The 22,484-nt window shown below is 38.5% G+C and overlaps 3 protein-coding genes across 3 annotated transcripts; all 3 read right to left on the bottom strand.

The window, feature by feature from the left end:
• Window positions 1-1,680: 1,680 nt before the first annotated feature.
• LOC113651083 (kelch-like protein 24) lies at window positions 1,681-4,804 on the bottom strand. The gene is made up of 4 exons (XM_027159720.2): window positions 4,667-4,804; window positions 2,958-4,080; window positions 2,240-2,648; window positions 1,681-1,987 (listed from the first exon to the last, which is right to left on the bottom strand). The coding sequence occupies exons 2-4, from the start codon at window positions 3,934-3,936 to the stop codon at window positions 1,681-1,683; spliced, it is 1,695 nt and encodes a 564-aa protein (XP_027015521.1). The 5' UTR covers window positions 3,937-4,080; window positions 4,667-4,804.
• On the bottom strand, window positions 4,764-12,337 carry rad23ab (RAD23 homolog A, nucleotide excision repair protein b). Its single transcript, XM_027159735.2, has 10 exons — window positions 12,123-12,337; window positions 11,017-11,098; window positions 10,823-10,902; window positions 9,150-9,658; window positions 8,890-8,936; window positions 8,668-8,795; window positions 7,724-7,814; window positions 6,018-6,178; window positions 5,802-5,942; window positions 4,764-5,453 (listed from the first exon to the last, which is right to left on the bottom strand). Exons 1-10 carry the CDS (start codon window positions 12,189-12,191, stop codon window positions 5,340-5,342), a joined length of 1,422 nt encoding a protein of 473 aa, XP_027015536.1. The 5' UTR covers window positions 12,192-12,337; the 3' UTR covers window positions 4,764-5,339.
• Window positions 12,338-15,466: 3,129 nt separating this feature from the next.
• Window positions 15,467-22,411, bottom strand: calr3a (calreticulin 3a). Its single transcript, XM_027159865.2, has 10 exons — window positions 22,366-22,411; window positions 21,126-21,350; window positions 20,667-20,768; window positions 20,289-20,492; window positions 20,023-20,117; window positions 18,440-18,649; window positions 17,772-17,885; window positions 16,385-16,528; window positions 16,178-16,270; window positions 15,467-16,079 (listed from the first exon to the last, which is right to left on the bottom strand). The coding sequence occupies exons 2-10, from the start codon at window positions 21,214-21,216 to the stop codon at window positions 15,858-15,860; spliced, it is 1,275 nt and encodes a 424-aa protein (XP_027015666.2). The 5' UTR covers window positions 21,217-21,350; window positions 22,366-22,411; the 3' UTR covers window positions 15,467-15,857.
• Between the last annotated feature and the right edge of the window lie 73 nt (window positions 22,412-22,484).

The raw sequence follows: 22,484 nt of genomic DNA, 5'->3' as shown, positions 1-22,484 counted from the left end.
AGTATATCCAATGTGTTGATTGCATTACGTTCCTAGCAATAAATAATAGTATTTAGAAAAACAACAACAAAAAATAACCCTACAATTTAGCTCAGAAAAACTTTATATGAAGGAAATGTTGTTTAATTGTATGTTCCTGATGGAGTTATTCAGTGTTATACAGTATCTAGCAACTAGGTAGTGTTTTCTAACAGAGGGATATCTGTATTTCATTTTTCCACTGTTTTGAATGTTCAAAATTTGATTGGCATCAGGCTTACCTTGTTAAAGTAGCCTGAATTCTTACCATTTTTCTTACATATTCACCCCCATTTTCTTTCTTTTAAACTAGCAATGTACTCAGAACTGACATGGAAACTTTTCTCTGTGGAAAATTACTTTCATGAATTATTGATTCGTCGGATCTCTGCGCTTTGCACTATGCAGACCAGCTTTCTCAGCTCTTTCTGCAGTTGCAATTGCAGTTCAGATTGCCTTACAAGACCAAAGGATTCCATTTTGTGTTCACATAATCTGAACAGTGTGCTTGCTTTTAAATGTTTTGTCATCTTATTATAACCAATAATAGAAATAATACCATTGCCAGATAAATTGGACTCAACTTTGGCTTTGAAAGAGCTGGGAAAGTAGTTTACATAGAAGTAGATTTTGTAGCTCATTCTGTCCTCAGCTCCAACCAGCATTTATGTTCAGGAGCTAATGGGAAAAAGTAATCCATATCAACATTTAAGGACAGTTTCATAGGTGTCCTTTCCTAGATCCGTAATTGTGTCTTTTAGCCAAAAATGTTAACAAGGCTAGCAAAAGTAAGCATGCTGTTCCAGTTTTCATTGAGTACAACTGTTCGATGTGAACTGATGTATTTCTCCAAAAGTGACGTTACCCAGAGCCATTTTATTTTGTACCTATTGCTATGCTGATGGTCACAAAATGGCCTCCTGAGTACTAGACTTTGAAAGGGGGTATTAGAGTTAGTGGTTTGTATTGGGCTATCCAATAGATATATGCCCCTTTTATTGCAGGTGCTTACTTATCTGATGTTATTTGCACTGTAGTTATTACTGAAATTTCTGCTTATGAGCCACTGTCTGAAGGGCGTTGTACTTGTGAAACATCTTAAGAGTACAGTGCTGGTCTGGGGTCAGTTTTGCTTAAAATGACCTAGAAATAGAAATACACTGTGGAGCTGATCCTGGATCATCAAACTCTGAAAGGGTTGATATACATGTGCCCTTATCTTATCTTATAATTTCTTAAAAGTAATCTTGTTCTCAGTTGTATCGTTCTGTAGTAAGGTAGTTGTACTTTCCTTGTTGTTATTTATTTTGCAGTGATACAAGACAGAGATAATTTGTAAGTCTGTGAGGAAAAAATGAATGAGTGCAGTGGTGATACGCCACAAGAGGTTGATGTACAAGCTCCAGTTATTTTCTTTCTTTAACATGAATAAATACAAAAGTGCTAAAACATCCACTCCATATTTTGATAATTGAAAGGATCTGACTCTATATTTAAAAAAAACCTGTTATTGACAAAGTTTGTGGTATTTCCTAATCATACATCTTAAAGACATTATGCATAACCAAAGCTTTAAAGTAACACAAAAGACCTAAGGAAGGGTGCAACACGTGTTGTTAAAGTAATAAATTACAATCAAATCTTAATTGATCTGTCAAGATTTCATCTGTCCAAATAGCAGACTGTGACACAGCCTCGTATGGGGACAGGACATGGTATTGCATCATTAATTTCAATACAAGTGTCTGTGTACGGGTCCAGGAGTACCATGTTTGTAGAAACCTTGTTAATCTTTCTCTCACTAATTAAGTATATTTGTCCATTCACAGTAGAACAGCCAGTGAAGAACTTTCCCTCTAGAAATTCCTCTTCCAGAATAGTCCACTCATCAGTGTCAACATCCAGCCGCAGCGCCTTACCTCCAAATAGATAGATGGCACCATTGAGTTCAGTTGCGAGAAGGTCATAACTAGTGGTAGGTTAGAAGAAGCAAAAGAAATGCCTCAGTAAAATTACAACCATGTAGACAACTAATTGATTGGTATGAATAAGATATCAGGTTTTTCCAAATCCTTGTGGTGCAAGTAATCGGAAGGAATAGGGCATGTTTTAGCATTAAGTTGATTTGCCCCAGCAACTTGCTAACATCAGCATATTTCTATTAGATGCAAGTAGCATGCTTTGTATAGTAGTTAACAAAACTAAAATTTTGTTTCCTTACCGTGGAAATGGAGAGTAAGAGACTACATCCCACTGGTCAACCTCAGTCGTGTACCTCTGAATTCCACTGTACACTTCTCCGTTTTCATCCAAACCACATGCCACATAGATGAAGGAGCCCATGGTGACCGCAGCTGCTCTTTCTACTGCCCGTATCATGGGACTAACACTGTGCCAGCAGTCTGCTCCCAGCACTAGTTTCTCCACATCAGGCACCAGCCCCTCATCCATGCTGCCTCCAAGCACAAAGACCTGGAATTCAAGTGCCACTGAACAGTGGCTATGCCTGGATTTCTGCAGTGCTGGACCATCCACCCAACGCTCGTTGCTGCACTCATAAATTCGAACCCAGTCCACGCTGTACCACAAAACCTCCCGGTAGTAGCCACCAGTCACCACCACATTGTTACCTTGGAAAAGTTAATGATGTTGGTCAATTTGAGGTAGTGGGAGCTAAAATGTTTTGTGAAATAGGGTCTAATCCTGCCCCTGGAAAAGTTTTGGTTTTAATCCTAATGTAAAGATCAAATCAAGCAAGTTACTTAAGCAAAATATAGAGCTGTTTCTTTTGGGTTGCAATTTAATTTAGCAAGGTTGTTGCTCACGTGGAGCAAGTTTGGGTATCAGTGGACTTTAATAAAACTTTTAATAAAAAACCATACTCTAGTGATAATGGTGCCAGATATACAATGAGTGGTAAAAAAGAAAAAGTTTGTTACCTACTGCTGCTACTGAGTACTGTGTTAGGCACTTCCTCTGTAAAGGTTTCAAGGTCTGCCACCTTCCACTATGTGGCTTGAACTGATAAAGACACTGCTGGTCCTGCTCATGTGGTCCACCAATCACAAACAGCATCTCTCTTGACCGGGTTCTGGGCATTGACTTGCCCTTGGTCCAACTGGTGGGGATATGATCGTTCAGCTTGCAGATGAGCTTGGCACGAGGGTCTGAACTTTTCATCTTGGTCAGGAGCTCTGTAATGTATGACAAACTTAAATTCTCAGGTCTCACTAGCCCTACCAACTCTAGGAAGTCATCCTCACGGCTAGGGTCATGTGTTGCCCAGCGCAAAGTAACTTCAAAGGCCAGGTCCTCCTGTGGAACGAAAAGGTCATCACTAGCAAGAAGGTTAGCAATGGTTTCCTTAGAGAGGAGCATAAAGTCCTCCTCAAAAGCTATAGCTGGTAGATGGGTAAGAACCACTTCTCGTGCAGCAGCATAAAGCTCCATACAGCCAAACTGCCATGCATAGGCCATCATGCCTAAACAGTTGCTTAAATGTAACTCTCTCTCCAGGAACTTGCAGCATAGAAGCCTAGCTTTTTCCAACTGAAGGAAGTTTGCAGTCTCAAGAACTCCCAGGACATTCTTCCTGTCAAGATGTAATCTGAGGTTCTTTATGTACTCCATAAGACTGCGGAAATGGTCCAAATCTACACCTTTGATTTCAATGTGCCTCTTGCTGCTTTCTCGACTGCCACCAAAGAACAGTGCTCGGAAATAGGGGCTCAGTTGCGCCAGACGCATACGGTTTACAAAGAAACACTCCGTCTCTACTTGGAGCACAGCATCCAAATCTTTATCCACTTGGTTCTCTTCGTAGATCTCTTCATCATCTGTTTGTGCTTTGCTCAATAAACCATGCTTGGTTCTTGGACCTAGATATTTGCTCCCTACCATTTGCTTTTCACAAGCCATGCCTCTGAACTAACGCTGGTAAACTTGTTGCTTGGGTTAGCCCCACTTCTCTGTAATATTTATAACCTCTTCTAGACCATCACTGACAGTGGGGATGGGGCAAGCATGCAGGAGAAAAACAAGGGCTAAATATAGCCACAAGCACTGCAATACAAGAGAGTAAAATCATGTTGCTTGTTTGTATACACATATCTGATTTATTCCACAGATGGCAGGATAAATCAAGCGTATTAATCAAGTGTATTAATAAAGCGAATTAAGCATATTTAACAGCTAAAACTCTATAAAACCCATGCTATTCATCTTAACAGTTCCAAAAAAGCAATGTTTTTCCTGTTTTCCTTTGAAGTTTTTCCTGCAACATTTTATTATTAAAATGTATATAAAAGTGATAGAAATATTTGCAGCTTTTACAATCTGTATGAATTCTAACAGCTAGCTAAATTACAGGCAAAATTTAAAAATTTTTAAAATGTATAGATTTGAAAGCAACAATATATAAAGAGATATCAGTGTATTACCGCTAGTAGTATGTTGGTGAAAATAACACCTGATTCTTCATTTGTTTTTTAATGTATTTAATTTAAAACATAAAACACAACTGATTCTCTTTTTCATTTATGTCTGCTGTAATTACTTCTCTGAAATGGCTAGAATAATAAATAATTACTAAATCCAAAACAATTGTAAGTTCTCAACAAAGAGATTTTTTACTCATATAAAAACTTACTTGTTGCATATAGTTGCCCTTTACTGCATATACATAAACCCATTCAGACATATATGCAGGTGAATTGCAAGTGAATTGTTATAAGAATCCAGACAAGTTGTGGCATCCCTGTTTATTCAGGTGCCTAGACAAGACACCAGAAGTTGTCAAAACTTTTGGCAAGAGAGAATGTTTCCATATAATTGGTTGTCTATTAATTGGACATGTGGTAGTAATGTGTTATTTCCAATTAAAAATCATAAAATTCAGTTGTTTTAAAAATGGTACATCCCATTTTTGACTACAGATTATAGAGCATTTGTGAAATTTAAAAACAAAAAAGCAAGACCATGTGCCACACATACTGTAAGGACATGATGAGAGATCATACTTAGGGTCTTGGCAGGATTTAATAAGCAATAACTTAGAGCAGATAAAAACCTGCAAACTTCAAACGGCACGTTCGGCGAGAACAGCAGCGGAGACACACAGCCTAATTATCTAAGTGAAATAATCTAATACAGATTCTGATCTCTGATATTAGAGTAATTCACAACATGGTTTTTCTCTCCGTCATAATGTACTCGCAGTCTCATTGAAAATCTCCTCTCAAAACCCACAAGCGCACACTTCACACAAACTAGCACTCTCAGTCTCTCCATCGCCCCCTAGGGTTTCAGTCCACGTTACACTTTCACTCGTCGTCGAAGGTCTGCTGAAGCAGGAAGTTGGCGGCTAGGTTTTCATTTTTTTCACAGGCAAAATAAGCCTGAATGACTAGTCCCTCAGGGAAACCCAAAGCTTTTAACTGCAAAACACAAACAGAAACAAAAATGAATGAATGAACAAGAATAGTTTGGTTGAAACATTTTCCTATATATTAAATGTCAGGAATTGTCTGTAATTGCTTGTTCTTCCCTACATCTTATTCAAAAGCCACTGTTACAGCTGGCAGAAATATGAGACGATACTATTACAGTTTAAAAACACAACAAATAGTTTGGGAAAAATACTAAGACTTTAAGGTAATAATGACAAACTTGCTACAAGACGAATTTATTTAAATTTATTTAAAGCAGTTCAAGTTCTTAATATACTGTGAATGATGGAATAACATGAACTTAAATGAAATGAAATCTGATGGAAACAGTCATACCCTCTCAATGGCCTCTTTCTCCTGCTGTGTGACCTGGATGTAGTTAGTTTGTGGAGGTGCCTGTGCCTCAGCTGCCTCTGCTTCTTCGGCCGGCGGCTCATTAAGCATCTGCACAAACCGCTCCTGGTGCTGTGTGATTTGCTGTAAACAGAAATAAAAACTGAGAAATAGCCAAGCACTTGTAACTAAATACAGACAGCTCAAAGCAGCATTCACCTGCAAGAGCTGAGGGTTGTCCCGGCCAAGTTGCTGCAGCAAGGCAGGGAGGAGTGCTGGGTTCTGCTGGATGATCTGACGCATTTGATGGAACTGCGGCTGGTTCCTCAGGAACTCCAGGGGGTTAGCTGAGGTGGGTGGGGCCTGGGAGGGTGTGGCACCTGTTTACAGTATAGAGAGGGCTGTACAGGAGTGTGTCCCGGGCCCAAACAAAGCACCAGTGGACCAGAGTCAAGACTGAGCATTAGCGCAAATTAACAACTGTTGAAGTGCAACACATGTATTGTGTTCATCAGATATTTTAATGTGCATGTTTCATATTCGGTTATCACAAGTGGGTTTCTTGCCCACAAAATTCTCTTTTTAAGAGAAGTTAAAGCTCTACTTTAATTTAAGCTCTACTTTGGCTAGTTGTAGTTGATTATGGTTTCAGTTAGCTTCATTCACATAACTGATGTTTATCTCACACAGAGAACTGGATGCGGGTTAAAGCTCTCATTACTCTGGGTAACGTAGACTTTCATTGGTTACTAGCTACATTAGACACATAATTAAATATGTCTGATAACATTTGCTGACTACAGTCTCCTATGAAAGCACTGGAACAGTGAAGTTGATTGTTTTGTTTTTGCTATACATGGAAGACATCACCAAACTGTTGCACTGTTCTCCTTTAGTGATGTTTTTCAAGGCTTGTACCATAGATTGTTTTGTGGGACTTCTCCCTTGTCTCCTCTTCAGGAGGTGAAATGCTGCTCAATTCAGTCTGGTGACTGGCATGGCCAGTCTAAAACGTTCCACTTTTTCCCCCTGATGAAGTTCTTTGTTGTATTGGCCCTGTGGAGGTTGCTGATGATGCTATTTGTGGGAATTTTTTATAGCTCTGTTTCTGTCATCAACTGATGTTTTTCTTTGACACACCTGTTCAGTGTTTGGTTATACATATACCAATGGATTTGTTCTTTTTCAGGACATTCTAAATTGTTGTATTGTTGTATAAATACATGCATTTCCATGCTTGCACAATAACTCCGATTTTTCTCTCTTTTTTTTATAGTACCTTGCTTTTCTCCTACCGACAGCTCTCTGCTCTTCATGTTGTTTAAACAATCAATCTAACAGGGCACACATGGGCAACAAGAAACACTGCTCAGTCACATGTTCCAACCACTTGAAAGACGCGCGTGTTCAAACAACCGTATCAGGAAATAAAAACTGAAATTCTGATTCATCATCTCATGTTCATCTTTACATCTCAAACGAAAATGTCTTCAGTGTATCGCAAAAACCCCAAAATTGGCCTTGATGTTCCAATACTTTCAGTGTGGGCCACATTTGCTGTAAGTGAAACATCATTTACATTTTATTTGTTGCTGAATTATTCCATTATGAATCATATACCATTTCTCTCGGAGATGAGACTTTTAATACATTCTGATAAACCTTCAACAATGAATCAAAACCGTTTGTTTTACTTTTTTTGAGTGAATTTGTCCAATAATAACAAAATATATGTGATGTTCAAACATTACCAAGGTGATGGTCAAAAAAACGAACGGATAAAAAGTCTTGCTGAAACAGCGTGTAAATCTATACCATAACCTGTGCACACAGGCCCAAATGTTCTAGGGCTTATTCCATTTTACTTAGTAAAAGACAGCTAACAGATGAATACGCTTGTGATGAATAGGCATATGGAGACTCACCAGTGGCTGCTGGTGGAGGTTGAGGTCTCTCTATTTCTGCGGCTGGTCGCACTGCTTCCTGCACAGGCTGCTCGGACTCAGAAGGAATACCCTTGCAATCCACAAATCAATATGAAATATACACACTCAGTGCATGCAAATTCAATTAAGAAACAAAACATTTGGAGGTGTGTATTTACAGGACAATAATGTACAACAGGGTCAGGTGATGTGGCCCAAAAGTACAGCAGCTTTACATTTATCACCCCAGAGTTAAATATTTTCCAATGATAGTGCTTCCTGAGGTGTACGGTTTATCTTATACCACGGCAATTTGCCAGTGATCACATGTTTTTATTTACTTTCTTGCAACACATGCCTTTTATACATTTACAGTTCCATTTTATGCTGTGGAACATCCGTGAAACAAGTGAGTTGTTATCAGATATATTATTACAGCTATAAACCATTGTGCTCTAGTGACCCACATTCTTTTCCTCTCTTAAAGTTAATAAGACGTTCATTGCAATTGCATTTAGAATGAGATATTTTTCACTACTTTGGAGTCAAATGCAAGTGTAGAGGGTTTATAAAATCATACAAAAACAAAACCAACTAAATAAAAGCAAGAATCAAGCAAAAGCTTGGAAACTGGAGAATGAAACATATAAAATTATTACCCAAGTCCAAACGACAAAAAAGCATGACAAAAGCGTGTCATTGAGACATACGGAAACCAGAACTTTACTAGTGATACTGATTAAAGAAATACAAGATACATATGGAGTCCTTTACTGCCACAAGCACTGACATGATCATTTGAACAAATTTGAATTACAGCCGAATGTACGGTTATAGAAAATTAATCAACACCTTCTGACCTTCAGATACAAGAAATTAGAAGTGCTGGGGTATAAAGGTTAAAGTTACTCAGTGATCTAATTAAGCATTGATGTGTGTCTCACCATGAGCAGGTATTCCACTGCTCGGTCAGGATTGTTGAAGCTCGCTCGCAAGGCCGAAATGACCTGCTCCCTCTCATATCCCATGGACATGATCTCTGTGACCAAATTCTCATACGCCTGTCCTGTGACTAATAAACATGAAAAAAGATGATTCAACAGAACAGTGTGATTGTCATAAGCTTTCAGTTTTATCAAATTTACCGGATAAATCAGTTTGCATACCAAGTATCGATGCTGCTTCCTCCAGAAGGCCCAGTTCATCCATAATGCTAGAGTGTCGATGACAAAGAATCCCAAGATAAATATAGCTACACAGATTTTAAAAGCTTTAAACTGCACAACAAACCAAGCCTCACTTTACTTCTAATAGAATAAAACATAGCACAGATTAAAGACAATAAGGACCATGAAACACAAGAAATATGTTTATATTAAAATATTTATAATATATATTTAGTGATCCTTTAGGTCATAGCTCATACCTGGCAGCTGAGAGAGCTGCAGTAGGGTTTGATGGTTGCTCTGGTTCAGCTCTCTGCGGCTGATCTGCAGAGGCAGCCTGGGCACTTCCACACTCTGTCTCCACTGACTCCACACTGGCAGCATGGGCAGCAGCAGAGGGCACGGTGTCTGGAGGAGAGGGAAGCTCCACAGACTGCACTGGTTCAGTAAGGGTGGATGTGGGTACAGGTGCTGGGGCAGGGGCAGGTGCAGGAGTGATTGTGGGTGCAGGAGCAGTTGTAGAGGTGACTGTGGGTGCAGGGGCAGTTGTAGGGGTGATCGTGGGTGCAGAAACAGTTGTAGGGGTGATCATAGGTGCAGGGGCAGTTGTAGGGGTGGATACATCAGTAGTTGCAGAGGTGGATGTGGGGCTTGGGATGGGTACAGGGGCTGCTGGGGCAGATGGAGGGCGAGCAGGTATAGGAAGGGCCTCAGGTGAAAGGTCAGGGAGAGGAATAGCAACCACAGGAGGAAGTGCTGCTGATTTCGGCTGCAGAGATACAAAACAGCTTTGTTCAAATAGCAGCTGAAGGCAGTTAGCAAGTAATGAAAAACGTAATGGACGAAGATTAAGAGTCTAAAAAATCTAATTAGTCTAAACATCTAGAGCATTTGGCTATCATATGAAATTCTCCACATCACTGATAGTACAGTATATGATGACAAAATGCACTGATATGCAAATGAAGAAGGAAAATTACAAGTAGCTTTAATGTGTTGAGAATACTATAAAGACCTACAATCGTTCGTTCTTATCTGCTAGAGGGGAACCTCTAGTGACTGAACAGGGTATTACATTGTTTAATCAGGACACTGCACTGAAATATTTTTTTTTTTAAAGAAATGAAATGAAATGAAACTGGGGCACAGAAGCCTTTATAATCGCTTCATATACATTACAGCACAGTGGAATTCTTTTTTTCTTTGCATATCCCAACTGAGGTGCTTGGGATCAGAGCGCAGGGGCAGCTATGATACAGCACCCCAGGAGCAGAGAGAGTTAAGGGCCTTGAATGGCAGCTTGGCAGTGCTGGGGCTTGATCCTCCGATCAAAAACCCCTTAACCACTTGAGCCACTACTGCAGTCCAAAATCTGAGTGCTTGTATTTGCATTATTTACTACTTTTATATAACATTTTCAATTCAAATTATAATATTGACAACATGCTGAATAGAACAGTTGAAATTTTTACATAGATTTGAGAATTGTGTATTATTTGGTTTGTTCTTGCTTTGCTTTAAAGCCATTGTGCACTCAAGCGGCAAGGACTCCACGAGTTTGCACAAACCCTTATGATCCATTTTAGATCAAATCCATCAGGGTGTCATCTGAAGACAACCTTCAATCGAACAGATAAGGCATGAGGAAATTCTTACATGTTATACAAAGCAGTGATGCTTACATTTAAACAGGAACCTAAAATCATGCAGAAACATGAATATCGAATATACTAAGATATTAAACATTTACTTTTGGTTTTAAATATTTAAAAATTTTAAAACCTCCTGTTAATTTCCAATTATATATTAAAAACCAATAAATAAAAACTAAAAAATTTCACTGTGATCTCAGACTTTGTCCCCCACTGTATGTAGAAAAAACAAAACAATAACAAAAAGAATACATAAATAGATTAATCTGAAAATGTCTTACCTTAGTTATCATTACCACAACAAAGTTCTTCTCCTCTATTTTGTACTCTTTTAAAGGTATGTCATCATTCAAGATTTTACCTGGAATTCATTCAAATTCATTTTTAAAGCTAATTAATCAAATCAAGCAGAATGACATCAATTCACAAAAACATAAATGCAAAAAATCACTCATACAATCAAAACACAAAAGACCTGCATAGATGAGCTTCTGTCCAGCTATGGGATAAGCATCCTGGCCCTTTTCAGATTCGATCTTCTCTTTAAGAGCTCGTACCTGAAAAAATAAAAGCAAGCAGCAATAGCAATAAACAATCGGTTAGATTTTTTTTTTTATCTTAAAGCGCTGTTTTTTTTCTCCAACAATTAAATATAAACATGCTTTGTTTCCCTAATTAGCCAAACATGTCCTTAATTTCTTCTTTATGTTTTCCAGAAAGCTAAAATGATTACCACTAATAGAAGTTATTAAAAGTGTGCAGTTTCCACAGTTTTATCACTGTACATACTTTATACCCAAATCATTACACACTCATCTGAAAAGGTGCTATTTGGCTCAGTTATGTCATTATTATAATATTAAGTCAACATTACAAATATATCACCAGTATTGAATTCAGCATCAATTAGACTGACTTAAGAATACAGAATGATAAACATTTTAAAAAATATATTTTTCAGTGAACTATTGCTGCAAGTGTGTGATATAATGGTGTCAAATCAAATACAACAAAACCAAAAGTAAAGACTTTTTTGACCATATTTTTTTATTAATTATATTATAAATAACCATTTATATTAATTAATCCTGTTATTTAATTCTATTATAAATAAACATTTATATTACGTTAAATTATATAAATATTATAATATATAAATATTATTATATTATATATAATATAATTAGTGACTTTTTCTAAGCAGCTGAATAACCAAACCATGCCTGAACGGTTACGGCATTAGAAAGTCTTAATACTAAACAACTGCTTACTTTCTCTGTAGGTGCCCTACATAGCCTACACAATTACTGAGTCCTGCACACTATCTAGTGAACTACATTTCGGTTGTCAAGCCATTTGGGATTCCGCCTGTAACGGAGCCTGGTCTAGTATCAATAATAGTGCGTGGCCATTCCTGAGAACAAAAGTTAATGTGCTAATAACACTACACAGTAGCATTACCATGACATTATTAGTATAGAATGTGAATTTAATGTCTGACATATTTAAAATTGGAATTCCGAGGCCCCATGTATCCCTCAGACCTACTTACTCGAACAGAGGTCGCTAACTTCCACTTACCGTCAGCTCTTCATCTATTTGTATCTTAAAGGTTTGCTGTTGTAGAGTTTTCAGCGTGATCGTCAACATGTTTCAATAATAACGATACGAAATAAACGCAGAAATTCCGTCTCCTTCGCTGTTAGCGTTAGCAGCTGCCGCGGCATTTAGATGTGACTCAGCTTTCTTCGGTTGCACCGTAGTTCAGCGCCACCTGCTGGACGCCAGGAATAACGGCAGCGTCCCAAACCGCACACTACCCTATTAAACACCAAAGGGTTGGGGATTTGTTTACAAAATATCACGTGCACTTCGACGTCATTTGGTCTCGTTTACGGTATTAAACTAAACGAATCTTCCAAAAAACAAACAAACAAAAAAAACTCCGAATCTAACGTGTACACTTATTAAAGTATCTAGTGATAATTTTGATTACTAAATATTATATAATGCTTAGTATTAGTTCATAACAACGTGCTTTAAAACAACCCCTAAGAGGTCGCTTGGTCAATGGTTACGTTCGAGTCCTTAAACGTCCGTGCTCTAACAGGTTAGAATACAGAAGGAGTCCATGAATCCACACGTGTGTTTCAGTATACAGTCCAACATTTTATATAACGTGATCATATCCAGGTTTATCACAGAGAACGGTTTATTCTGTATCAGAAAACTCAAAACACAACATGGACAAATCATCAGTGAGCAAAATTATATACATCTGACGTCATACTGAACCCTTTAGTGTTTTGTAGCCATTACTGTTTGTAGAGATTCATTTACATTTCCAGCATTTATCCGCCCTTATCCAGAGCGACTTGCACTGATTATTGGGGATAATTATTATTAATAATTAGTTTGTGAAAGATGTTAACCAGAGTCATAAAACTATTAACCTGGGTTGGATTTGTTTTGTCAACTCACAATTTTGTAACTCTTGAGTAACTTCTCAGGTAGGAATAGACACTAGATGGGACACCAGTCCATACACACATTTACATCTGGAGAAAAATTGGCATTTAGCACATGCCCTTATCCAGAGCAACCGAGGGTTAAGGGCCTTGCTCCGGGGCCCAGCATTGGACGTAGGATTCAAACTCACAATTGGTAGTGCAGCACCTTAACCACTAGGCAACCACCACCCATGCGGAAAGAAAATGTTTATTTATTTTTATAGATTTTCTGCAGCTGGTATAGTTTAGCTGTGCCACCACGACATATTAAAAATATGACATGCTGAAGCCACGCTCTGACTCGCCGAAAAGTACCTGAAAACACACCTCCGTGAAGTTGGCACCCCATAAAAAGAAATAATCACCAAAACTATGCCATTCATTTGTGCTACTTTGTGCTGATTTGTGCAGCAAAAACAAACGTTTGTGCTGGTTTGGTGTTTGAGATATTAAACATTATTTTTTGACCGTGTGAGATATAACCAAAATATTTTTGGGAACTGTGACGTCACACTCCACCCCAGTTTGTCCAAATCACACAAAAATCATTCGTTTGTGCTCGATTTGTGTCGGGTTGTGCCATTGAAATGAATGTCAAGTATATTTCCCCTTCTTAGAAATAACAAAAACAATTTGGAGCTGTGACGTCACTCTCCACCCCGTGCCATCCAAATCTCTCCAAACCGGTGGTGTTCGTTTGTGCTCGATTTGTGCCGATTTACGGGGTTCCAACTTCACGGAGGTTGAAAACACACCTGCCATTTCCCCATATTGAGCCACTGTAAGCGGTTTGATGTTGTATGTGCATTCGCACGATTAGTAATTATTGATTGAAGATTAAAATCCAGGACACATTTATACCTAGAGGAAAATTGGCATAGCCGGGTCTGTTTCAAAAACCAGAGAACCCTGAGTTAACTCAAACACACATGGAGAGAACATCTGAAACCCTGCTCAGCAATTCAGATGAACTCAGAGATAATTATAAATATATGGATATATAGTTATGTCCCCACCGACATGTCTTCCACTGAAGAAGTAGAGGCCGCGGGCTCAGTTGTGGACTCATCGATCCCCCAAGCTGAGGTCACTGAGGTAGTTGAGAAGCTCCTCAGTGGCAAGGCACCGGGGGTGGAGGAGATCCGCCCTGAGTACCTCAAGTCTCTGGATGTTGTGGGGCTGTCTTGGCTGACACACCTCTGTTAAGGGCTGTCCGGTCCCTATATGACCGGAGCAGGAGTTTGGTTCGCATTGCCAGCAGTAAGTCAGACTTGTACCTGGTGCATGTTGGACTCCAGCAGGGCTGCCCTTTGTCACCGGTCCTGTTCATTATTCATATGGACAGGATTTCTAGGTGCAGTCAGGGGCTGGAGAGAGTCCGGTTTGGGGACCACGGGACTTCGTCTCTGCTTTTTGCAGATGATGATGTCCTGTTGGCTTCCTCAAATCAGGACCTTCAGCGTGCACTGGGACAGTTTGCAGCCGAGTGTGAAGCGCGAGGATGAGAATCAGCACCTCCAAGTCCAAGGCCATGGTTCTCAGCCGGAAAAAGTTGGTTTGCCCCCTTCAGGTAGGTGGAGAGCTCCTGCCTCTAGTGGAGGAGTTTAAGTATCTTGGGGTCTTGTTCACAAGTGAGGGAAGGATGGAGTGGGAGATCGACAGGCGGATCGGTGTATCTTCTGCAGTGATGCGGTCGATATACCGGTCTGTTGTGGTGAAGAAAGAGCTGAGCCGCAAGGCGAAGCTCTCTATTTACCAGTCGATCTACGTTCCTACCCTCACCTGTGGTCATGAGCTTTGGGTCATGACCGAAAGGACAAGATCCCGGATACAGGAGGCCAAAATGTGTTTCCTCTGCAGGGTGGCTGGGCGCTCCCCTAGAGATAGGGTGAGGAGCTCATAGTAGAGCTGCTGCTCCTCCACATCGAGAGGAGTCAGCTGAGATGGCTCGATCTGTTCCGGATGCCTTCTGGACGCCTCCCTGGGAAGGTGTTCTGGGTATGTCCAACCGGGAGGAGGCCCCGGGGAAGACCTAGGACACGCTGGAGGGACAATGTCTCTCGGCTGGCCTGGGAATGCCTCAGTATTCCCCCGGAAGAGCTGGAGGAAGTGTCTGGGGAGAGGGAAGTCTGGGCGTCCCTGCTTAGACTGCTGCCCCCGCGACCCAGCCCCAGATAAGCGGTAGAAGATGGATGGGTGGATGGATGGTTATATATAAGCCAATGTCGATATTTGAAATCATCAAAACAAACACACCCCTAACCCAAACAGGTCCCACCCCTGTATTGATAGCTCCGCCCACACACAACCCAGGCAAATAATGGAAAGAAATTTGGCTTTATCATAACTGATGGGAATCTTTCATAACTGAGAAAAAAAATGTTTTAGATAATAAATGACAAAGGAAAGCCAAGCTACCATTCAAGAAAATCATTTATTTAAAAAAAGTGCAAATAACCTAAAAATGATACTTATCTTTTTTCCCCTCAAGACATGATGGCATTAATCCAAATTCCATCTAATTTAGTTTTACACATGACTTTGGGTGGGAATTGGAGAAGCCGGGTAGCAGCAGTAGAAAATAAAATTCCGGGGCACGGCTAATATCTCATAGGATTAATTTATGATTGAAAAAAGGGGGGCAGTGGTGGGAAAACAATCCTTACCAACTGAAATGAATTAAAACCACAGCACGCTGTTACTCTATTTGTCCTGGTTGTTTAATCAGAGCCCACAGGAAGAGCTTCACTGAGTGGGAGAGGATCAGTAGGTTCTCCTAAGATGTGCAAGAAAGCTTTGAGGTCAACTACAACTCATCTTTAGTAGGCTTATCTTCCTCATCATCTTCGTCGTCCAGCAGATTGGCCTCCTCTAGAGTTTCCTCTTCCTCTCCGTCCTCTTCTGGTTCATCTTCTGGTTCGTCTCCGTCTTCCTCATCACCTTCACTTTCTTTCTTGTTCTTCTCATCTTCTTCCCTCTGCTTCCTCTCCTCCTCTTCTTGCTCATCCTTCATTTTCTTCTCTGGGCCCTAAGGTCATGGGACCATTATTAAAAACAATTTGATGATTTTTGTAAGTCAATACAAAATTCTAAAGCCTTATGAAGGCTTTGTGTCGGTGAACGCACCTTTGTGGCTCCCCATGTCTCTTTGCCGAAATCCTCTGCCTCCTTAACGTCATCAGTGATTAGGAAGTTATCAAATATGGTTCCAGATTTCACCTACACATATAATACAAATATGATTTATATAAACACTCTCAATGCAGCAGTTATCAATCTATTTGCTTATTGTCAATTTGCTCTTTGTATATCGATGACCAAGGATGATCATACCTGCCACAGGTCCAATCCAATAACTCCGATGTTGTCATATTTGTAAATCAAGTTATCTGGTGTGTATTCTGGATTGTCGATCTCAGGATGCTCCCATGTTCCTTTGTAGTTGGGGTTGTCGATCTGCTTAGGTTTCCATTCACCCTACAAATAAATAAATTAAGAAATCAACAAATGCAAAGTGGTGTTAGTCAAAACAGCAGGTATTTAACAGCAATATTGTGGGTAACAGAACCAGGAAATAATTCATATAATATTATAAAATCACAGACAGACAGATAGACAGACACTTTATTGATCCTGGAGTATATGACTGTTTTCATAAAATATTCTACAGAACTCTTTCTAGAACATTTTCTATAACAGCTCTGACAAAAGTGGAGCTTCAAAGCAAATCAGAGGTGTGATTTATAGTGCTCGTTCCGATATAGCATTAATTCTTTAACTTTTAACTTTCTTAAAAACAATTAACTTCAAGCGAGAGAACAACTGTTTAGAGCTGCAACATGAACAGGGAATTGTTCTGCTACATGAAATGCAACCATAAATCGATAAAAAGTATGTGTTTCTTTAATTAATACAATTGTGTTGGGGTGTGTTCATGATATAAGACATGTCGGGTGTGTATATAAAACTTTTGGCCACATTTAACACACAAAAAAACATCCATTTTGCATCATTTGAGCTTAATACAGATATTATACACATTTCAAATTTCTTCAGCATGGTATACTCATTTTATACATGCTTTGGTGATGGATCTGAAAATTAATCAAACATTCAAACTTGTATCTATCCAGAGGTCAGTGAAAGCAGTTTAAAGCTGTATCTATTCATCAGCTGTATCTATAATCTGAGCCATGTTAACCACATCAACCACACACAAAACCCTCATATAGTCTCTTGTGATAGGTTTTCCCTTTTGGGAATATCAGATAAACCAGAGCCTGACAACAGCCATTCACGAAAATATGACTTGATATCTGTTTATAAAGAGACATGTAGCACCTCAAAGGAGCTCCAATTATTTTGGCACATATGTGTCCAACTCCCAAAAGAATGATACTTAAGAGACCAAAAGTAGTTCAGTGAAAGTCTCAAAGGAGAACAGCTTTGTATCTCTTCATATGACTCAAGGCCATTTTATCTAAGGATCAAACACATTTCAATTATGATCTGTTTTATATTTTAGATTCCAATAAAAATTTGTCCCATTTAGCTGCTAAAGCATGATTTGTGATCACAATTAAAGGTCAACACCAGTGGTATGACTGAGTTACAAAATACTCCTTTACCAGTACATTTGCATAATCAGAAGCACCTGCTTTTAATTACAAAATTTGATTTTAAACATGTCTGTGGAAGCTCTACATGCTATATGATGTACCTTGTACTCAGGGTTAGGGATCATTGGTGGTTCCCACTCGCCATCCATATCTTCATCCCAGTCGTCAGGCTTCTTAGCGTCAGGATCAGGAATGTTCTCAGGTTTATCCCAGTCCTGACGCAAATGATACAGAGCAAGCAGGGGATTTGAGATTTAAAGAAATGTAATATTATTTTTTGTATAGCTAACTGATAAAACTTTAGGAACATGAGACTTTTTCCAGTTTTGCTTGTTTGTGTACCAGTCACTTGTTATTCACTAGCTTAGCTTCAGAGGAGATAGTCCTCACTGCCGAACCATCAAATGCAGGCAGTGGAGCTCCTCCTACTAAGTTCCACCCTCTGAATTTTGGTTCTGCAGCAAGGATTATCTCAGTTTGTTAGACTATCTAATTAGCCTAGCTATCAGTTACAGATATTAAATAAATGATCTGTGTAACTCTGGTAAGGAGAGTGTTTGGCTTGTCTGTACTGCTGGAGGCAGAATATTAGGACTGTTTTTGTGCTCACAAACTAATTTTTTCCCCTGTACTCTTTCCTTAGTGTTTGAAGTGTAAAAGCAAATTAACAGTACTTAATACATACCGTTAAAGTAATCAAGCATTAAAAACAAGTTTTAGGAATAAATTATGTATAACTTTCAAAAGTGAACTCTTGGCTGAGACTAACTTCTGGTTTTGTGTCCTCAGGATCATCGATTTTGGCGCGGTCGTCCCAGTCCTCTGGCTTCTTTGCCTCTGGATCCTTGATCTTTTTGGGAGGAAGGAAGTCCCAGTCCTCCTCCAGAGAGCCGGACTCCACTTTCTCATTGTTGATTTTTACTTCGTAGGTCTGGTCGGGCCGAAGAATCAGCGTGTACAGGTGTGTGAACTCATCATCCTGAAAGAAGAACATACTGTAAAGGCACGGATCAATAAGTCCATTAAACATATTCCATCATAAGGTTTTGCAAATTAGATCAGTGTCTACATCAATCACTACATTGGTCACAACACTACATCTTTTGTAATTATCCTTTACATTGCTTTTATGTATGAGGGTCTATTCTGAAGTGATGAAATCTACAGAGGGATCTTGAAAAAGAGTTAAATAGCAATGGGAGGCATTCAAAAATGACACACACACACACACACACACACACACACACACACACACACACACACACACACACACACACACACACACACACTTTTCTTTTAAAAGAACCACTGATGGACACTTTGCCCTGAGGTTTAACTTATATCTTACTTGAAATACAAGATTGAAAACCGATGTTTGTCTGTAAATGCAAGTTAAACTTGGGAACATAATAAAGTTACATTCTGTAAAAAGATTTGGAAACAAAACAGGAGCAATGCAAAAAGCAGACAGTCTAACAGGTTCCTCTTTATTAGTCACTACCACATTGTAAAGCTTTGTCATGATCCTGATCTTCAACAACTCCTTTAAAGCTTATTCAGTCTAAATTAGAATAAATCAGGCATTTCGATAATGTAATTAAATCCTGCATCATGCAGGTCTTCAAATAAATTGGAGATTTGTGTTCTTTGGTAATTTGTGCTTATGTCTGAAAAGTGCACCATAGACATTGTGTCTCTTAACAATTTTGTTTTAAATAAAGTGCTATCATGAAGATAAATGGAAACAGTTCCATTACCACATAAAGCATAAATATAAGCATAATTTAACTTTTTATTTATTACACATATTGCATGGTGATTTAAAATAAAAACAAAAAAATGGTTAATTAGTGTGTCTTTTCTTTAGACAGGCAAAGATAGATGACAGATGATGAATGGCTCACTTAACTCATGCATTTCAAATTCTTTGCATTTATAAAGTAAACAACTAGACAGAAAATCAGACAGAGGTTAATTGAGTAAATGAATATGGTAATAGTTATAAATGAGGATTAAAAAAAAAACACGGCGTGTTAAGATATTTGTTCTCATTTATATAACAGCAGGAAACTTGGTGTTTGGAAACTTTAGAAAATTTAATGTTAACTTGCACTCCAAATAGCCATTACTATCATTATCATTACTGTCAGTGTAATACAGTGATCACTAACTGCAAAACACAAAAACATTTTTATTTCCAGAACATTTTTCTTCTGCAGAATAAAGCATGCTGCTTTTTGCTCTTATTTTTTTAATAATCTCATTAAAATAGTCTTTGAAGAAAGTGCTTCTTAGAAATCGATCATGATTAATCACAATTTATTTGGATTATTGTTCAATACAGTAACTCACTTTGCATCGGATGTCTTTCTTAATCAGATGGTTCTGTCCTTTGTAGTTCAAAATGACATGCACTTTCTTTGTGCTGTAGCCGCAGATGTCAGGACCTAGTGAAAGCAAAATCAAAGCAACCAAAATCTTCACATTTTTAGCAAGAAACATTTTTCTGATTTTTACTTTTAAACAACTAGGGATAATAAAAAACAAAATGTGCTAATGATCAGAATCTCTCATAGTTGTAGTGAGTTGATGATCATAGCTGTGTCATTACAGCTTACCAAACATGATGTAATACTGAGATTCGCCGTGCATGTCAGCCTGGTCCAGATCAGCAGGGAAGACTTTAACATAACCACCTCCGCAGTCGATCTTCTGCTCATGTTTTATCGTGAACTGAATCACCAGAGGTTTACCTTCATTGCTGAAAGGCTCGAACCGACTGGAGAGAGCGTAAAATCGGGCATCCTGGCTTGTCTGAAGACCTGAAATGAGCAGAAATCAATTTTGGAAAATAAACTAATATACAAATATGAAGCACTGATGAATATAGTAAGAAAGAAAAACTTATGTGTACTGTTTTAGTGAATTTGCATAAATCTTCATTTTACAGTGAATACATTTGCTTGGACTGGGATCAACAATTTCTTATTGCTCACCTTTGTCGAGCTCAGCATCACCATAGAACTTTCCTGCAGAGAGTTTCCACTGTCCATAGTCTGATTTGTGTTTGGACTCCACCCATCGACTCTTATATCCTTCTGCAAGAATTAAACACATTTTGTCAATTGCAAACATGTGGACTTGTTTTTTTAAAAGGTACAACCACGTACCAACCAAGAGATTAATGTGAACTGAACACTGACTCTCTCTCTCACACACACACACACACACACACACACACACACACACACACACACACACACACACACACATACACACACACACACAAACAGAGAGATTATGTTTAATTTAAGAGCCAATCCGGTTTATTATAGTGTGATGGATCTCAGGTCATGACCATGATATGCACTGAGATCTAGAAGCATCTATAACACACATGTAGTATCAGCTGGTGTAAAGTGTATGGTACAGAACAGGAGGGTTGTAAGGTTTACCTCCATCAACAAACTGCTCCTTGAAGAACACCGTCGCGTCGACTGAGATTCCTACAGCAAATGCAGCAAAAAGTGCAAGCGAGATTCTCATATTTGTTCCTGTATCTCGGGGTGATTGCTGACAGCCTCCGGGAAAAGATAACGAGCGATGATTAAAAAGGGGAAATGTGCAGCGGGCCTTCGGCAGCTATCGGCTCCTGCACAGATGGCTGCAGCTGATTGGTCCTGAGCTCAGCAAATCAGAAGAGACCACGAGTTAAACGGCGGCGTCGCGCGCGCGCAGGGACAGTGGGCGGTAATGTAGCTCACTGTATAATAATAATAATATAATAATAATAATAATAATAATAATAATAATAATACGATGATGGTGATGATGACGACGATGGTAGTGGTGTATAATATAATATATAATTAATTATATGATGATAATAATAATAATAATAATAATAATAATAATAATAATAATAATATGATGATGATGATGATGATGATGATGATGATGACGATGGTAGTGGTGGTGATAAAATATAATATATAATTAATTATATCTAATGTAATAATTATAATTATTATTATTATTAGTAGTAGTAGTACTAGTAGTATTTATTTATTTAATTATACATTATATTATACACCATTACCATCGTCTTTATCACCATCATCATCATCATCATCATCATCATCATCATATTATTATTATTATTATTATTATTATTATTATTATTATTATTATTATTATTATTATATTGTTGTTGCTGCTGCTGCTGCTGTTGTTGTTGCCTTTCAGTATTTAGTCTGGTGATTTTGTTTGTTTGTTTTCCATTGACTTCAGCCTCTGATTTATTCTGCTGAACATGAAAGTGTGAGATCTCGTTGTAGTTTATTTCCTTGGGGGGCGGGCAAAATCGTTTAAAATTATTGAAGTTTATTTTATTTGATTTTATTTTAACTTTTATATGCATGTAAAATATTCAGTAATATAGTTTACCGTGCTTTTGTCGAAGCAATAGATAGATAGATAGATTTTTTTTAATTGCAAATTCAAAGATGATAACAATCAAAGATAGATAGATAGATAGATAGATAGATAGATAGATAGATAGATAGATAGATAGATAGATAGATAGAACAGCGTAACAGATATTGCGTCATCGGGTAGGCGTGGCCTATTTGATCATCTAACCCTAATCATAACAGTAGTTTTTGGTTGTTTATTTGTTTTCTAAAATAAATCTACCTGTATGACTGCTTTGTCCTTCATTGTCCATCGTAGGTATGCTCTTTTTTTGTTGTTTTTCCAAGACCTCCGGAAACACGCCCACTTTACGTCGTGGTAATGAAACCCCTGGAATTTAG

This window comes from Tachysurus fulvidraco, chromosome 2 (assembly GCF_022655615.1).
Source record: "Tachysurus fulvidraco isolate hzauxx_2018 chromosome 2, HZAU_PFXX_2.0, whole genome shotgun sequence".
NCBI lineage: Eukaryota > Metazoa > Chordata > Actinopteri > Siluriformes > Bagridae > Tachysurus > Tachysurus fulvidraco.
The sequence above is the reverse complement of the archived record's forward strand: the minus strand, read 5'-3'. Positions and strand labels throughout refer to the sequence as shown.

Excerpts from the sequence above, each read along its gene's own strand:
- calr3a (XM_027159865.2), bottom strand. The coding sequence starts at position 21,216 with ATGAGAATCTCGCTTGCACTTTTTGCTGCATTTGCTGTAGGAATCTCA. Across the intron at positions 20,769-21,125 it reads GGAGCAGTTTGTTGATGGAG|AAGGATATAAGAGTCGATGG; the intron begins GTAAACCTTACA and ends TAATTCTTGCAG. Across the intron at positions 16,080-16,177 it reads AGACATGGGGAGCCACAAAG|GGCCCAGAGAAGAAAATGAA; the intron begins GTGCGTTCACCG and ends CCATGACCTTAG.
- rad23ab (XM_027159735.2), bottom strand. The coding sequence starts at position 12,191 with ATGTTGACGATCACGCTGAAAACTCTACAACAGCAAACCTTTAAGATA. Across the intron at positions 10,903-11,016 it reads ACAGAAGCTCATCTATGCAG|GTAAAATCTTGAATGATGAC; the intron begins GTCTTTTGTGTT and ends AATGAATTCCAG. Across the intron at positions 8,796-8,889 it reads GGAAGCAGCATCGATACTTG|TCACAGGACAGGCGTATGAG; the intron begins GTATGCAAACTG and ends CATGTTTATTAG.
- LOC113651083 (XM_027159720.2), bottom strand. The coding sequence starts at position 3,936 with ATGGCTTGTGAAAAGCAAATGGTAGGGAGCAAATATCTAGGTCCAAGA. Across the intron at positions 2,649-2,957 it reads GTACTCAGTAGCAGCAGTAG|GTAACAATGTGGTGGTGACT; the intron begins GTAACAAACTTT and ends AACTTTTCCAAG. Across the intron at positions 1,988-2,239 it reads TCTTACTCTCCATTTCCACG|TTATGACCTTCTCGCAACTG; the intron begins GTAAGGAAACAA and ends ACCTACCACTAG.